This window comes from Netta rufina (genome assembly GCF_964035555.1).
Source record: "Netta rufina genome assembly, chromosome: 2".
In the NCBI taxonomy this organism is placed as follows: Eukaryota; Metazoa; Chordata; class Aves; order Anseriformes; family Anatidae; genus Netta; species Netta rufina.
Window position 1 is genome coordinate 23,885,617 of NC_140124.1, and position 17,367 is coordinate 23,902,983.

The 17,367-nt window shown below is 36.8% G+C and overlaps 1 protein-coding gene across 1 annotated transcript in view; it reads left to right on the forward strand.

The window, feature by feature from the left end:
- Positions 1-810: 810 nt before the first annotated feature.
- The window catches only part of CDK14 (cyclin dependent kinase 14), a gene marked incomplete at its 3' end in the record, with an annotated part of 181,690 nt that continues 165,133 nt past the window's right edge, over positions 811-17,367 (forward strand). Inside the window, exons 1-2 of the mRNA XM_084282821.1 lie at positions 811-1,056; positions 12,334-12,428. Of these exons, the coding sequence (XP_084138947.1) occupies positions 826-1,056; positions 12,334-12,428 (326 nt within the window). The 5' untranslated portion in view covers positions 811-825. The remainder of the gene's footprint in view (positions 1,057-12,333; positions 12,429-17,367) is intronic.

A 17,367-nucleotide genomic window follows, 5' to 3' on the forward strand; every position in this document is an offset into this window, starting at 1 on the left:
TATGCAGAAGCTGAAACCTCAAATACCCCCAACCACACCCCAAAACTTGTGTGATTTTATGAAACAATAAATTGCAATGTGAAAAATACATAATATGCATAAAACTATGTAACTGGAGTATCTGAGCTCACTGTGCTGCTCACTGAGTTCTTTTGCATGAGAAGTAACCTATCTGGGTAGCTCAGGAAGCAAATTGCAGACTTCAGGGCTTGGCAGCATCGTACTTCACCGTAAGGAAGGATTGAACCTCTGAGCTTTAGTGCACTATTAAGCTGTGGTCTCACATTTCAGTGCCTGGGAATTGATTTACTGATTTCATTTTCTGAGACATATGGTGATAATAATAATAATAACACTGTACAAGCATTATTTAAAAATACTGGTATTGGCTCTCTGGCAGGCCAGCACCAAAGTGCACGCCCAAACTACCATCATTTATTTAAGTTTAGGCTCATCCAATTTTAAACAAATGGAAATCAATACTGCTCGCAGATATCAGTAGCTAGATTGGAGGAAAAAGTGAAATGGCATTGTTGCTAGGATCAAACTGTACGAGAAAACACACAAATGAATTTGGCATATGTTCTTCTGGTTTTTTTTTTTCTCTTCTTTTTAGTACAGAGTAAAAACATACAGTTTTTATTTTTATGACTGTTAGTGTGTGTCCCCTATGTAAAATGCATGTGTGATTTTAATATTTGAATAGAAAGTAAATGTCTTTGTGTTCCAGTGCCTTTTTTGATGGCTGATACATGGATCGATAAGACTTAAAGCCTGTTAAAATCAATGAATACTGTTTTTTCCTTTCAGATATGTGTCACAAAGATGTCTACACGGAACTGCCAGGGAATGGATTCAGTGATCAAACCTCTGGATACAATTCCTGAGGACAAGAAAGTCAGGGTCCAGAGGACACAAAGTAGTTTTGATCCATTTGAGAAACCAACCAACCAAGTGAAGAGGGTTCATTCGGAGAACAATGCTTGCATTAACTTCAAAACTTCATCTGCAGGGAAAGAATCACCTAAAGTCAGACGGCATTCCAGCCCTAGCTCTGTAAGTTCATAATGTTGATGTCTGCATGGCAAAATGGAGGATTTAATAACACTGAATAAATGGTTTCTTGCTTAAGAGGAAAAAGATTGCTTAGAAACAAAACAAGAAACTTGTGGCTGCCATTAAAAATGTTTCCCATGTATACTTGTACTGTTTCATTTAAAATATAATACATAAAAAGAAAATGAAACTTTAAAGATAATACATTTTGAGATTCCTCTCAGATACCAGCTAATATATCTTAAGGGATTTCTAAGCATTTTTCTCTCCTGATCCTGCTATGGCTTTACAGCTGCTACAATGTCTATGTTGGAAATTTTGTGGAAGATTGCTTATTTGCGAGGAAGAATTCTTTCCCACGAAGTTTAGGAAACCACCTGATTTTTTTTTTTTTTTTTTTTTTTTTTGAGTTTTAGATTTATGTTTCAGAGAAACTCGAGAAACAAATCAGATTTGACAGATTTTGTTTACATTTCAAAACTCTCTTTTAAAATCAAGTAGTAAAACTAGCATTTATTTCCCCGTCAGAAACTGTCTGTGTGAGAGAGAGAAAACAACTTAGAAGGTGTTGGTGATACATCATCATTGTTGTTTCATCCTCAAGTACTTTGAATGAAACCAGATAAATAAAATGTCATGTCTTTCATGAATAATGCCCAGACAGATTTCCCCCAAAAGACCTTCAAAATTATTGAAATACTATTTCTGTTATGCTTTGGAAAAAAAAAAAATCCATAATAATGTGACCTTTGAGGCGAAGACTATAGATCTAAGCAGAACGTGTGAAATGCTTCAAATCTTAGTTGGCATGAAACAATTTTAAAGGTTGATTGCCTTTTTTCCCTCTTTTCTTTCTTACCTTTTTTTTTTTGTTGTTGTTGTTTTTGTTATTGGTTTGTTTTGCTCTATCTTCTGGGCACCACCTGTCCTCTGTAGAGAAGTTTGACTGAATTCTGTCAGACTTCTAAGGAGAAGCGACAGAGATACATTTTCTGCAGATGAGCTTTGTTTAACCCATGTGAATTTAATGGATAAGATGTCATGTCTCTAGGGGACTGTCCTTTGGAGAAAAGGTTACGTTTTAAAATGGAGCCATCTGTAGCAAAAAGAAATTTGCTTTTCCATCATTGTATAGTGTTATATAGCTGCTGCCAAAGATGTCTCCTGCATGTTCCAGATCAATCCATAACAAGGAGATTTTTCATAAAACTACTGTAGTCATTAAGGAAGGACGGAGCTTTTTCTTTTTTTTTTTTTTTTTCTTCTTTTCTCAGCTTGTTTTGGGGGTGGTTGGGTGGTGTAGGCACTACAAGCACTGTATATTCAGCAGCCTACCCATTGGTAAGACCCCAGCTATTTATTTATTACCAACACCTTTTAAATTAGAACTTTTTGGAAGATGAGGAACTCATACATTTACAGTTTGCTCCTTGTTTATTTGTGAGTGATGCCTGATTAATATTTGGCAGCACAACTGTCAATTTAAGTGATTATTTTTTTCCTAAAAGTTCCTGAATTTTTTTTAGTGTTAACTTGCTCTACATCTTAGCTGTTTTTGCCTTGTTCTTTACAGAAATTGTTACTAGTTTCTGTTAATGCTTTACATAATTTTCTATTAAAAGTGAAGGTTTTTCTTTGCTTTGCTTCCAGAATTTGGAAGCAGATTTATTTTGAAAGTGTTATTGGCATCGTGTTCTTTTCCAGAGAGCTGGTACTGCATTGTGCCCAGGCAGTGTCCTGCAATCCCAGGATTTTCTCCTGTTAATGATGTTAATGCTTGCCCTCCTACTGTGCTGCTGGTTAGATCCCTAGCTAAACACACGCTCTCACCAATCTTCTCATGGGCTGAGTCACATGGGCTGGGGATGCCTCATGTTGGAAAGTAGATGCATAGGCATTTCCTGAAATACAATTCTGATTTCTTAACTTCCTGTAATTCTCCCTGGTTTTTATAGCTCTGCTCAGTGAACTCCCTTCTTCTGCTTCTAGGCATTGTTAGTCATTTTTTAACTCTTCCTCACAAAGAGTGCTCGGAAGAGCACCTGGCAAGGAATAATTTGTGGAATAATGAGGGTATTCTTGTCAATGAAGAAGGAAGAATAGAACTTCACAGCAAAAGGCAGAGCTACTGCTCCCCTGATTGCAGGTCACACCTGGTCCTGACTGGCAGACCCGAAATTCAACCATCCTGGGCAGAGATGTGATCAAGCCGTTCCCTTCCCCTGAGCCTGACTACATCGCCTCAAGCACAAGATGTTCTGATGCACATTTCATTGAGCATACGTCTGTGTGGTTAGTTGCAGGAATTTGTCGTTCTCTGGTTTTCAGTTACAGTTGAATTGACTGAGGGTTTTTGATTTATTCTTTTTTTTTTTTTTTCTTTCTACTCTCAATGCTGTGTTGCAGATGCCCTTGCCACTTCCTCGTCTGATTATTCCTTCTTTTTCTTTTGTGTCAGAGGGCTGCTCCACATTCTCCCTTATAATTTAATAAGTTGCTTCCCTGGAAATTCTTCTGCCGTGCAGATGATGCCATTCTGAACCGCATTTCAGTTTCTGTAAATATGCTTGAGCATACAACCATATGAGTTGTACTGGCTACGGTTGTGTAGTTGTGTTGCAGTTTTGTCTCTGTTTTTTTCTTTTTTTTTTTTTTTTTATATACTCTGACAGATGTATGCTACCTTCAATTTTTACTTTCTATGCTTGATTACTAGAGGCTCTGTATTAGAAAAAGAGTTCTTTTTAGTCTCTTCCCTTTCATAGTTTTAAGTCCTCTGTAGCCATCAGGTGAACTGATGTCTTGCAAAAGGTACATGGCTGAGGATTGCAGGCTCTGTATCAACCTGTATAACTGTCACCCACTTTCTACTCAGATGAAAGTCCCTAATTTGTCTCAAAAACAACATTTTTTTTAAAAAGAAATACCTTATTTATAATGCCCTGGGGTGCCATGCTCTTTCTTGCTTAGTTTCAGAAGCTTTATCAGCTCCCTGGCAGTTATTAGCATCAGTGTTTGGTGAAGATCACCAAACAGTACTCAGCAGGTGGCATTTGATCCATTTTATGTTTTCTGTACCTTCTGAATGCTCTGTACCTTGTGATGGGAAAGATGAAACACAGAAGTTTATGAAAGCTGGAACTCAGTGTTCCTGCCCACGGATTGTCACTTGGAAAATAAATCATTTGCTCTTGAACACGAAGTAATTTTCTACAGTTACTGTCACACCTCTTTGCAACCCTGTAGAAACTCTGTTGTTAATTAGTGCAATAGCATGCACTGAGAAGCTAGCACATTATTTTTTCTTCTTATAAGACTAACTGAATTTTTACATTTAAAGTCTTTCCCCCGATATTTACATTCTCATTATTTAAACTTGGCTGGACATGCCCTTGCTCTGACCCATTGCATCACAATAATAAGCATACATACATGTGCATATATGTAAAAATATACACATATATATATATATCTTTCCAAAAATCTTTTGTTGAGTCTTTTGATTACCAAAGGAAGAAACTTGTTTTTCTCTGCTCCCTGTTAGAAGAAAGAGTAAAAGAAATAGTAAAGCCATGAAATAAACTGGACAAAGAAAGGGAAAAAAAAAAAAGAAGCCACAATTCAAAAGAACAAACTTATGCCCCTCTTCCCAAAATAACACTTGGTCTGGAAGATGATTTGACCAATTCTTTGAAAATCCTTTTTGAGATCCATGCTGTTTGGGCATGTAGCCATATTTATTGTTCTCTATCTCAAGGTGAAGTTCTATTGTATTCAGTATACATATTTTATATACTAGAATAATACTTTTGCACAGTGTGTAAATAGAATATTGCAGCTTTTATGAGCTAACCGTCTAGTCAAGATTTAGGTTCGTGCTGGTACACATCAGTTTGTTTTCTGAATGACTTCAGATCCATGGCAATGAATTCAAATATCGTGCTGTTATATGTGCTACCTTTCAGCAGTAGAAAAACTAAGTGCAGTGAAATACTAATTATTCTTTTTACCAACAAACATAAATGTAAAAAAAAAAAAGTTATAGTTGAATATGCAATGCCCTAGTGCACTCTTTTGGGGAGAGCAGCCTCTCCTGTTTTTCTAACTTCTGTTAATTTTTGGTCTGTTAAAAGTAACTTTCCTACAAACAGAAAACAAATAGAAGCAAAATCATGAACTGATCCTATTAACTCATTGCACATTGATTACATAAAATATCTCACTTCAAAGAGAAACTAAAGTCAGAATTTTGTGTAAGCGGGAAGCATCTTTTCTGTCTGCCTAAACACTTTGCGTGCATTCTCACCTTTCTTCCTGTTGAGGTGTACGGAACCTTTTCCATTTTTAGAAACCCACTAGTTACAAGGGTATGTGCATTCTTCTTGGATAATACTTCTTTTATTAAGGTAAGATACGTTCAGAGCTCTGTGTAAAGAGCTGACTTTTCTGGCTAGAGGGAAGCTTCAAGAATCTTAACCTGGGGGATAGTCTTTAACTGTTAAGGCAGATAAAATGTAGCAGTTGGTCCAGCGACTGTGATTTGATAGCCTGCAGAACAAGTAAACACCTTTACAAACAGCACCAAGCCCTTTCACAGAGCTCTGTGGTAGCTGTGGCTCAGATTGCTCATTTATGGCTGCATGATAAAGGGATGGAAAGATGGCAAGATGATGGAATCTGGTAGTGGTAGAGCTCAGGTTAATGCTCAGGTAGGATTCTTGAACATCTCTGTATCCCTTGAACACAACCCTAGACAACCCTAAACCTTTTGCAAAGTTTAAAATGAAGTAAAAGAGTGGGATTGCATTGGACCTGTAATTGTATATTGGATCAAACCTTAAGGGCACTCATTACTGTGAAATTTGTGTATGGTTTTGTAAAATGCTTTTACCATTGTGAAAAAGAAGACAAATGTAGATTGGTTTAAAAAAAAGTCTACAGGTTTTGCAATTTAATCTGTTGTGACTCTTGGCCTACCTTTCACTTTCAAGTTATTCTAGCAATGAATATATTTCTTTTCAGTCATAGAACAAAACAGATCTTTAGTTTTGGTTTTTAATAATTTACAAGGGTACTGTGAACATAATATTTTTCCCTTGAGGATGGCTTTATATTGAAGTTTAATATCCCACAGTTTAAAAAAAAAAAAAAAAAAGATATTTAAAACTTAAGCTTAGGAGTGTGATGGTTAAGTGTGACATTCACAAGCTGTTTTGCAGTTATGAAAAATGCATGAGAACATAACCCACACAGCTTGTATAAGAATAGTCAGGTGATTTTCAATGTAATTTTCCATTAAAGTTCTCTTTACTATATAGATTTTGAAAAAATCTGAAGACAGGTATTCACATATAGTGTGAGGACTCTGTAAGATTTGGGATAGCTCTGTTACCTTCCTATGGTCTGTATCAATGAAATGCTTACTTGAAATGACCTGGTCAGAACAGACTCCTTCCTCTCACGTCTTTTTTCTCTGTTATTTTTAATACACTAACATCACTTTGAAATAGCTTCTTCTATTTCTGTATTCAACATTTTGGCATATTCTTTCTATCTTTGTTACTACAGTCTATATTTCCTTAGCCAGAGAAAAAAAAAATCTAATCTTGGTTGCTGAAAGCTGTCCTACAAAATATACCTACTCCCAGTGCTCAGTAGTGTTGTTAGCCTAATCTTGTGCTGGGAAAAATGTGGGCTACTAATAAGAAAACTATGTGAACAACAACTATTTTCAGAAAAGGTAAAGCATAAAAGCAAACAAGTAAAACTCAGTCTAGTTCTAGAAGGGAAAGAAGTGCACCATTTTGTGCTCCGGTCCTCCTTGCAGGTGATGTTATCCACTGAAGTCTGTGCTGGCTTCTACAATGACTTGGGACTATTTGTAGTTCTTCAAAGGCTTGAGAGCCTTTACTCCCTTCTGTCTCAATATGTTGCCTATCTTTCTCATTTGGATTCTATAGAAGATTTCTCCCAAGCTTTCCAGTCACTTTCCAGTGACTCTTCAGCAGTCCCAGTCTCTCACTGGTTGTTTGTCTCCTATTTAACCTTTGCCCATTAAAGTTGACCATGTTGAATCTTGGTCAGACTTACCTGTATCTCTTTCTTTTTTCAGCTTTCAAAGTTTGTTGTTGTTGTCTCCCTCTCTCCCTCCCTTCCTCTTTCTCTCCCTCCCTTTCTTCCTAGTCGTGATGCTGAGCAATGGGCAGATTTACGCCTAGGCAGTCTCACTGATGTGCAGTATATACAAATCTGTAGCTGTAGGGAGAAAATCTCTCTTTAGCTTCTACCTCACAATAAAATCACACACAAAAAAGTCATAGAAAAGTTTTGAAAGCTTCAACAAACTGAAAAACAGCACTGTTAGAACAGCCGTGTTCTGCTGGTGTTTTGGAGGGTTAAAAATTACTGATGAGGAGTAAGAAAAAGGAAATAATAATAATGAGGGAAAAAAAAAAAGAATAAAAGCAAATAGTGGCTGAAGTGTTCTAATAGTTGAGCTTCAAAAAGTAGCTTTGAACAAACATTTATCAAAATATGTGCATTCAGCTAAAATTAATACTATTTTCTGTTGAGAAATCTTGTCTGGGTCAAAGTGGAAGACTGCAGCAGTTTTCTAAAATGCAGGAAGACTTCTTGAGAGTCTGCTGCTTGTGAGAAATGTCAGTGGCTTATGCAAGCATTGTAAATGTGTTGTGCTCTGGATATGTCTTGCTTGCTATGCGTATTTCAGTCAACCGTATCCTGGGCAGAATATGGGACTCTTGTGACTCAACAAACACAGATAGATCTCTGTGAACATGTATTCCAATATATTTTACTGGAAGGAATAAAATATTCAGAACAAACAAAAGATGATATTTAGAAGTGAATTCTAAATGTTGGATTGTAATATTACCACTAAAAAGGTACCATTATCTTGCTGTAACAAAGTGTTTTTTTAAAACAAAAATGGTTGAGAAAGCTAAATATGGAGAAATCTGATTAATAAAGGTCACGGCTGTGCATCTGGAAAATAACCATATGAAACAGGGTGCAATAATTTAATAGGTGGCAATTGTGATAATTTTTAGTAGTCACAGAATTTCAGATTACTTAGATCCATTCTGTAGACCATTATTTAGATCCCTTTAAACTCAACATTTAAGTTTTGGGAAGCTTCATATCTTTGTTTTATGTGAGTCTAACCTGGTATTATAATCCAGAAATAGAGGTGAGAAATGTCTGAGCTAAGCAAATGCAAGCAATTGTAAGTTTGAATCAATGTGAGGCTTCATTAAAAAAAAAAAAAAAAGTAAATAAATAAAAATCAAAAAGTCTTTTGGTCCCTCAAAGTATTGTCCCGAATCACTGTGGTAGTATATGGAGATTTTTGATTGTAGAATTAAGTATGGGAATATAGTACAATTCAGAGCAGCTAAGCAACTGCAATGGTCTGCTGATTATTATTATTTTTTTTAATTTTTTAAATAATCCTCTGAAGTGCTTCCCTACAACAAATACCTTCAAGAACTGTGCATCTTTTAAAATTGCATATTCAAGGAAGAATAATGGCCATTTTCTCAAAGGGAGATTTAATAGCATGAGAGTGTAGACCTGTGAGCAGTCCCATTCAGTGATCCAGCTGGAACAAAGGGATGAGCTCCACTACTGAGGAGCTGTCACCTAGAGAGGTGAGATCAGCCACATTGTTTTAGTGCATATAGGATAAATAGTAACTACTAGCAGGTTGTTTTTTGTTTTTGTTTTTGTTTTTGTTTTTCCTTTCCTTTTTTTCTGGTTTGCTCTTTGTTGAACGGGCACCGGAGGATGGATTCAGGCTGCCCGTGAGGGCAAGGGGAGCATGGCAGATCAGTCTTGCTGTTGTGACACTGCATGCTCTGTGACGCTGCATGGGGTGGCCACAAAGACAAACTGGCCAAAACCAGCACCTTTTTGGGGCAATAAGGAGTGAGCTCTTCCTCTCAGTCCTGCTAAATGCAAGCTTTTATCATTTAGCTTGTTCTTGGTGAGGATGCATCCACTCCCAGGAGGAGAATGAGTCAAAAGGCATGACCTTAGGTCAGTGCCTCTGGCAGCTGGAATATGGGGATATGAGCCTGAGGTTGTAGGAATAATTACTGCTGCTGATTTACTGTGTGGTAATGGATTAAAGGCATCCTGTTTCCTATCAAGATCTTAAGGCATTACAAGTTGTTGTGACCTTTTATATTATGGTTTCCAGTGGTATAAAATTAAAGTAAATCACAGTGTGAAAATAAGAGTGGATGTGAAACACATGTATAAGCCGTGTCCTTTTCCTTCCTCACTAAAGGAGGAAACCAGCACTGAGCTATTCACCATTAACTGCAGCAGCATTGCCACCCTGAACAAAGCTACTCACTGTCTGTTTGCTCACTGCTGCTTGCAATATGGAAAATACTTTGCTATCCCTCCTCATTATATGGGATACGTTTAAACATCTTGATACTTCTGTAGTTTCATGATGCTGCATTAGTCCATAATTAGACACTTAAATGAGAAAGTTACTTGAATAAATGTTTTAGTCACCTCTGTTAGTGACATCTGTAATACCACTATGGTAAAAATAACAACAACAACAACAAAATCCACTTGCATTTCTAACCAGGCAGAATGTCTTTTTAAGTGCAGATTGGGAGATGAGCATATTACTCCCTTATCTGTAATGAAGTGGTCCCAATAATGCAAAAGGAAGATCAGAGAGTTCCCATATGGCATATTTTCATCAGTCTATTCATGTTTAGGACTTGGATAACGAAGTAATAGATTGTTCTGTGTATTGGAAGGAGATGAAGAGGCACAATTTTGCAAACATACATGTGTATAGCCTGATATCATTCAATAGAAGGCTGGGATCTTAGTCCCAGAAAACGCACGTATATGCCAAAGTGCCAAAATTATGGCTTAGAACAAATTTTGTAAATTTAGTTGAGTAAAAAGAATGTTTGTATTTTCTGGTTCATGGTTAATTGGCAGTAATGAGGATTATAGGTCCCAAGTCATCCTACCTGGGATGTTCTTGTCTGTTTATTGGAGCAATTTTTAGGCTCAGATGATTTTAAACTTTTGACCATGGTTTTAAAAGAATTTAATCACAGCTGTGTTCTGCACTGCAAACATGCACTGCATGCTTGTCTCCTTCCAGAAAACTGAAACCTGAGTACTTGTAAATCAGGCGTAAGATCCCAAATGTGAGTCTGTACTGTGTGCAGCGCAGGGCATGGCTTAGAGTCTCCCAGTTGAATTCAACCCTAAACATGCTCGATTTGCTTGGCTGCTTTCATTTGCAGTATTACAAACAGAGTGATACTGAGTTAGTCCCTGAATCTGAAGTGAGCATCAGTGCTGATTCTCCAGAATTTCTGCCCTGTATTCTTTTGGTTGGTTTGTGTACAGAATGTCTGAGTGCTGCAGTCTAAAATATCTGTAGGTGATACCGGTGGCGGTTGCAGTTCATTTTTTTTACAGTGTCTTTCTGGTCTATGGGGAGAGTAAAAAGCACTTTTCTTCCAGACAACTGGAAGATGTGGACACCTGGGAAAGCAGGATATACTTCAAAATGTCTGCTTAACTCAGATATTTTCCAGGAACTTCATGATATGTTGCGTACAAAAATGCTTATCCTAAACTACTTCAGATTACTTCTTTTTGTAAAAGTGAGGATTAATTCACAGCGAAAATGGCCCTTTAACTGAATTTAAAGTGCTCAGGATTAAAACTTTCAACTAACCTTTTCATTTCTGCTCTACACTGGTGTGGAACCTCAAGTACTGTGTGCAGTTTTGGGTGCCACAATGTAAGAAGGACATAAAACTATTAGAGAGCATCCAAACGAGGGCAATGAAGATAATGAAGGGTCTGGAGGGCAAGACGTATGAGGAGAGGCTGAGGTCCCTGGGTCTGTTCAGCCCAGAGCAGGGCAGGCTGAGTGGAGGCCTCATGGTGGCCTGCAGCTCCCTCACGAGGGGAGCGGAGGGGCAGGCGCTGAGCTCTGCTCCCTGGGGACAGAAACAGGACCTGAGGGAATGGCATGCAGCTGGGACAGACAGGGGGTTAGAAAAAGGTTCTGCACCCAGAGGGTGGTCAGGCACTGGGACAGGCTCCCCAGTGCAGTGGTCATGGCATTGAGCCGGCCAGAGTAGGCAGTAGTATTGACATACATTAAAAAAAACAATATATATATATATATATATCGTTTATTACTAAAAATGTGTATCATTCTAGTCTGTGTAATTGTAGACCAGGACTTCATTCATGAACGCTGAAATTATAAAAAGCAGATAATATATTGCATCATTTGGAGCAACATTTATTTCATAGAATAAAAATCAGGAAAAATGATTTTATGCAATGTAATTCCTCATAATACATCTTCTCTTTCTCAATTTTTAATATCAGCTTTCCAAATTAATCATTTTCATGTCAGATGAATTTCTATTTTTGTGGCTTGTATGGTGTTCTTTGTGAGACATGCATAGCAGCAGGGCAGGCAGCAGCCTGGCACAGAGGTGGGCTGAGCTGTCTGGCCCTCAGCAAGGCGCTGTGTTCAGCTTGCTTCCATTTTCAACCCTGCATTTAGTCTGCAGATGTTGAGGCTACAGGATTTTATTCCACTGTGCTGCATATACATGTCATTAAAAACATGGTGTGTTTGTATCCACAAGCTGAAGACAGTAAACATAATTCAGAAGCAAGATACTTCCTTTAAATGTGCTATCTTGTAGTATTTTAATGACTCTGAACAGTGGTAGACGTGCAGAAGGCACTGACTACTTATACAATGTTTTTGGGTGGGCTGTAGATTAAAATATATATATTTTACTTAAGAAGCTTGTGTAATCTGATTTTGTAGGGCAGATTGAAACTGTTGCTTAGATCTCTTAACAAAGATGAGCAGGTTTAGCTGCTAATGATCCTTTTCCCTGTACAAAGTGATATATGTGAAAAATGAAACAGAAATCTCCCTTTGATTAAGAACAAAATCCTTTTGATAATTCCAGTGATGTAAGTATATAGTTGATATTGAAAACCACCATCTGGGGTGTTGAATGATGTTTGCTTGAGTAGCCTATTCAGTCATTTTATTAGCTTTGCTATTAATTTTTTTCTTTTATTGTTGGCTGTTAATAACGTGCAGGTCTATGAGTTTTCATTATGGCCTTTGATCTCTGAAGGCTGAATCAAAGCAATTAATGTTGTGGGTGCAATACATTCTGAAAGGTCTCTCTCTTCTTTTTTTTTTTTTTTTTTTTTTTTCAGCCTACAAGCCCCAAGTTTGGAAAAGCAGACTCATATGAAAAGCTGGAAAAACTAGGGGAAGGTTCCTATGCTACGGTATACAAAGGGAAAAGCAAGTAAGTGCTGGTTTCTTCTCTCTCTCTCTCTCTCTCTCTCTCTCTTTGTCTTTCTTTTCCTTCTTTTCTTTCTTTCTGTAAATGAAAGTAAGCAGAAACTACTAAGTGATGTTACTGCACCTTGTGAATGAATGCGCAGTGCTACTGATTTTTGTGTTCTCGAGTGAAAGAGGTTGAAACCATATTGCAGAGGTACCATTACTTCAGAACAAGATGAGATTCAATCTTGTTAATCTGATGTTTTCTTTGTACTTTATTGTTCTATTACTTTTTCAATACCTTTACGAAATTAAATGTAAGATATTTAGTTTCTATAGATAAGAGCACAATACACTGTCAAGTAGATTTTTTTAAAGTCCTAAGAGTAATGCTGAATATAAGAAATGAGTTTGTTGGTCTTTTGTTCATCCTTATGAAAAGCTTGAATAAAGTACCATGAAGTGAATGAATGGAATTTTGGACTAATGTAAATTCAGTTTATTTACAAGAGTAGCCTTTGGGAAATAATGTTCAGACACATCTTGCAACCACTCCAGCTCAAAGGAATCTACTCTATATGTGAAAAATATATATTTTCTGCCAATTTAATGTTTTGTTACGACATTTTTTTATCCCTAATGTGCTAAGTACTTTTATATTGTATAAAATAACTTGGTAAAATACATAAAATACACTTCATTAGCTGTTGCTTCAGTTGAGCATTATCTTCTGTCAAGCAGTTTGTCTTATGCTGTAAAGAAGTTCATATATTTAATCAAGTTTTCATAATCAAATTTTCGATAAAAAACAGTTTTGAGAGGGATATTGGGTATATGCAATATCTTTATTTAAAAGTTTGTCTAGTGAATGATGGATGAGGCAACTTTTCATTCTTAGCAGAGTATCATGACAGTATATCTACTAAAACAAGGAAATATATAGAATCACAGAATACTTGAGGTTGGAAGGGACCTCTGGAGATCATTTCGTCCAACCCCCCTGCCAAACAGGATCACCTAGAGCACGTTGCACAGAAATGCATCCAGGCGAGTTTTGAATATCTCCAGAGAAGTAGACTGCACGGCCTCTCTGGGCAACCTGTTCTAGTGCTCTGTCACCCTCACAGTAAAGTACCCCCTCATATTCAGCCAGAACTTCCTGTGTTTCAGTTTGTGCTCATTGTCTCCTGTCCTGCTGGGCACCACTGAAAAGAGTCTGTCCCCATCCTCTTGACACCCTCCCTTCAGATATTTGTACACATCAATAAGATCCCCTCTCAGTCTTCTCTTCTCCAAGCTAAACAGGCCCAGTTCCCTCAGCCTGTCCTTGTACGACAGGTGCTCTAGCCCCCTCTTCCTGATGCAGCCCAAGATACTGTTGGCCTTCGTGGCCACAAAGGCAAACTGCTGGCTCGTGGTCAACCCGTTGTCCACCAGGACTCCCAGGTCCTTCTCTGTAGGGCTGCCTTCCAGCAGGTCAGCCCCCAGCTTGTACTGGTGCATGGGGTTATATTCTTCCCTAGGTGAAAAACCTTGCATTTGGCTTTGTTGAACTTCATGAGGTTAATATATTAAGGTGTTAATATTTTCCAGTGTCATCAAGTTGTAGGTACTGAATTTTTTTTTCCATTGAATATCTGTAGTAAATCAGAATAAGGGATGTTGTCATCTCTCAGTAGCTTTGAGATTGATAAACATAGTAACAGCTGTTCCTAAAGCACATTCCAAATTCTACATGTAAAAGAAGTATTTACACTTCTGCCATGTTAGTACATGCATTGTATTTCACTGGCAGCATTCTTCAAGAAAATGCAGTTATTTTGTGTTGCTAATGGTTCAGTTATACCTCACTATAAATTCCAGACATAATAAATAAACTTTTTATTGGGGTCTACATAATCAGAGAGAACTGTATAGATTTCAGCTTGTGCCTTATCACTAAAATCCTTTTGTAAAATCATAACACCTATTTCTGGTGATAGTTACCTGATATGCCTTGACTTTCAGTAAGATTGAACTAAGGAAACAGGGTTTCTAGATGTCTCGTCAATCAGTAGAATTGACCAAAAGTTAAAAGTAAAGCAAAGTACTTCCCTGAAGCTATCTCATTCAGTGGTGATTTGTGCATGTGTTACAAAACATAGATTCGTTAGAAATACTTCATTTGTTTTAATGGAGCTAACTGCAGATCTGTAAGAAATACTTCAATGATTTTAATGGTAGTTGAATAATAAATTGATATTACTGGGTATTCTGCATTCCCCATTATAAATAGCAAGCTCTAAATAAGTGGTGGGAATTATAATAATTATACATAACTTTATTCTGCTGCTTCTTAACATCTTTTGCAAAGTCTTTAAAATTTGTTTTGAAAAAGCTTGTGTAATTAGAGTGTGGATAAGAATGCATTTGCAATAAATATGTTGATCTCTTCTTAAGGTCATGTTCCTTCACCTGCTTAATTTTTTTTTTTTTGGTTGGCTTTTTTTTTCCTTCAAGAATTGAATAATTCTCATATTACATAGCACCACACAGACTCAGCACCTCCAGATGAGGCTTTGGTTTCTTGAAGTAAAGAAACAGTTCAATTACTTCAAAGCAGCAAAAGGTAATTCCTTAAGAGTTGAAAAACAGTACAGGGCCTATCTGCTATTTCAAAAGGAGTTGTTGGCCAATGTTCTTCTGTCCCCATAAGAAGATGAGGAATTTCTGCCCTTTATGGTGTTCCTAAAGAAGAGAGAGCATCACTGCTGTGATGTAGTTATGGGGAAAACAAATGGACAGAGGGGCAAATGGATGGGCCAACTTTGGCTCCTGCTGTTTCAGCAGATCCTAATTTTGCTGGTGCTTTTCTGGCAGATTGGCTCTGACTGTTTATAGCTTTGTCTAAAATGATACAGAAATAGATAGAGGAATGTTTTCTAGCACCTGCTGTAGATATACAGGCTAAGACTTTGATACGCATAACAATGTTCCCTTAGCTGTCAGTTCAATGGGAAATAACATGGGCAAAACAGGTCAAAAGAGGGCTGTTTTAGTTCTGGCGTGGACTGTTTTTGACCACTAAAAAAGCCCTCATGGCATGCCACAGAACACAGAAATATTGTTTATTTGGAGAAGCATGTAGTTATATGCACAAAAAGTGCATTTTTGTCAAAATTTTTAAGAATCCCTAACTCTAGTCTAGTTTAATCTAACCAAGTCTAGTGCTTGGCTTTGTCATTTTGCCAAAATATTTGGGTGGTGTGTCCTTAACTGTAGCGGAAGCTGGAGGATTTAAGACCAGGTAGAGTTGTTTTGAATGATGATTTGTTCTAAAAATTATTGTGCTTAGTATTTATCACCAGGTACATGTTAAAAGTTGTGGGGTTTGGTTTTCTTTTTAATAAATTTCATGAGATGCATAAGCACCAAGGTAATAGAACTGGAGGTAATGTTTCTTAGCTGTAAGAATAAAACATCTTCAAGGTGAAGGACAATACCATTTTGAAGAGTTTAATGGTACAATTTCTGCTAAAGGCATTTTGTGACAACATGAAGTGCTGTATGCAGGTATTTGCTTATTAACACACTGAAAGCTGTAGATAAATATCAAAGTTTGCTTTATATTTATATTAATAGTATCTTGCAACACTATTTTGAGTGTTTTGAGAGCAAACTGGCCAAATTGCATCTGGAAGAGTGTAGTTTGTTGTTTTTGTCTTTTTTGTCTTATTTATGTTATGTTATGTAAGTGTTTAGCTGTTTGTAATATAGACTTTATTTTTCACCTAACTGCTTAGGCACTTTTAGTTATCTTAATATTTGTTAATAGTAAAGACTTATTTCACTTATTGTGAGTGAATCCTGTTTTCCATTATGAGCTGTTCCATGTTTTTATTACAGCTTACTAGAGAGTACTATGCTATAATTTCGAGTTTTCCAAACCCACTTGCTCTTTTAGTTTATATTTCACTTCTACATTCATCTGCTTGAGAATGTTTCATAATGATCCATGATAAGAGTAAATTTGTGTTTGTAGGTTGGTCAGTATATCTTCTGAGCAGTGTGTACACCTCCTAATTCAAGTTTATTCCATTAAACAAAAATTGTCTTTCAGTTCCTGGGCTTCTTGAATCTCTGGAATAAAACCTTCTGTTTACATTGTAACAAGCTGGATCAGGGAGAGAAACAAAAGGAAAACCTGTTCAATTTCAAAATCTACTTTTTACACATTATAGAAATGACTGCTGGCTTTCTCATTAACATGCCATGTTTTTGTATTTGACGTGCTTAGGCAAGTCACTGAGAATGTCTCCCAGATCCGGCTTGTGTTACTGATCATCGCTATTTTGCATAAAATGGTTCTTGGTAAATGACAGTTTTCATTACCAAAGTCTAAATGAAGAAGACATCAACTAGCTGAAAAAAAAATAAAAAGGAAAGGATACTATCCGAGTACTACAAAGATACTATTGCATACTAAATTCCAGAGCAAATTCAATTTAATTTTAGATTTTACACAGAATTTTAACATGGAGGAGTCCGGGATTTTTTATTTTATTTTATTTTTATTTTTGACAGTTGCTTTCAGATAATTTCTTCTATTTGTTTTTGTTCCATTATCACTGCTTAAGCAAGGTATTTTTTCAACAAATAGATGGACTGTAAATGCACTGCAACTGTAATTTCTAAGTCCAAGTAGTTGAAAAAGTAGTATATTATTTGCATGCATTCAGCTTTCAGAATCCAAATCCAAAATGATATTTAAATATAAATAACATATAATAAGAGAAGGTAGAGATTAGGAGAGAGGGAAGAATCAGAGATGAGTCCAGGTTTGGGTGTTAGGCATCTCCGTGGATGGTGATGTTTATATATAATGACTGCAAAATCAGGAAGAGCTTTAAGAGGTTTATAGCACTGCATATAGGAGTTGTATTCATTCATTTTACCTTTCCTTTAGCTTTTTAAACTGCTTA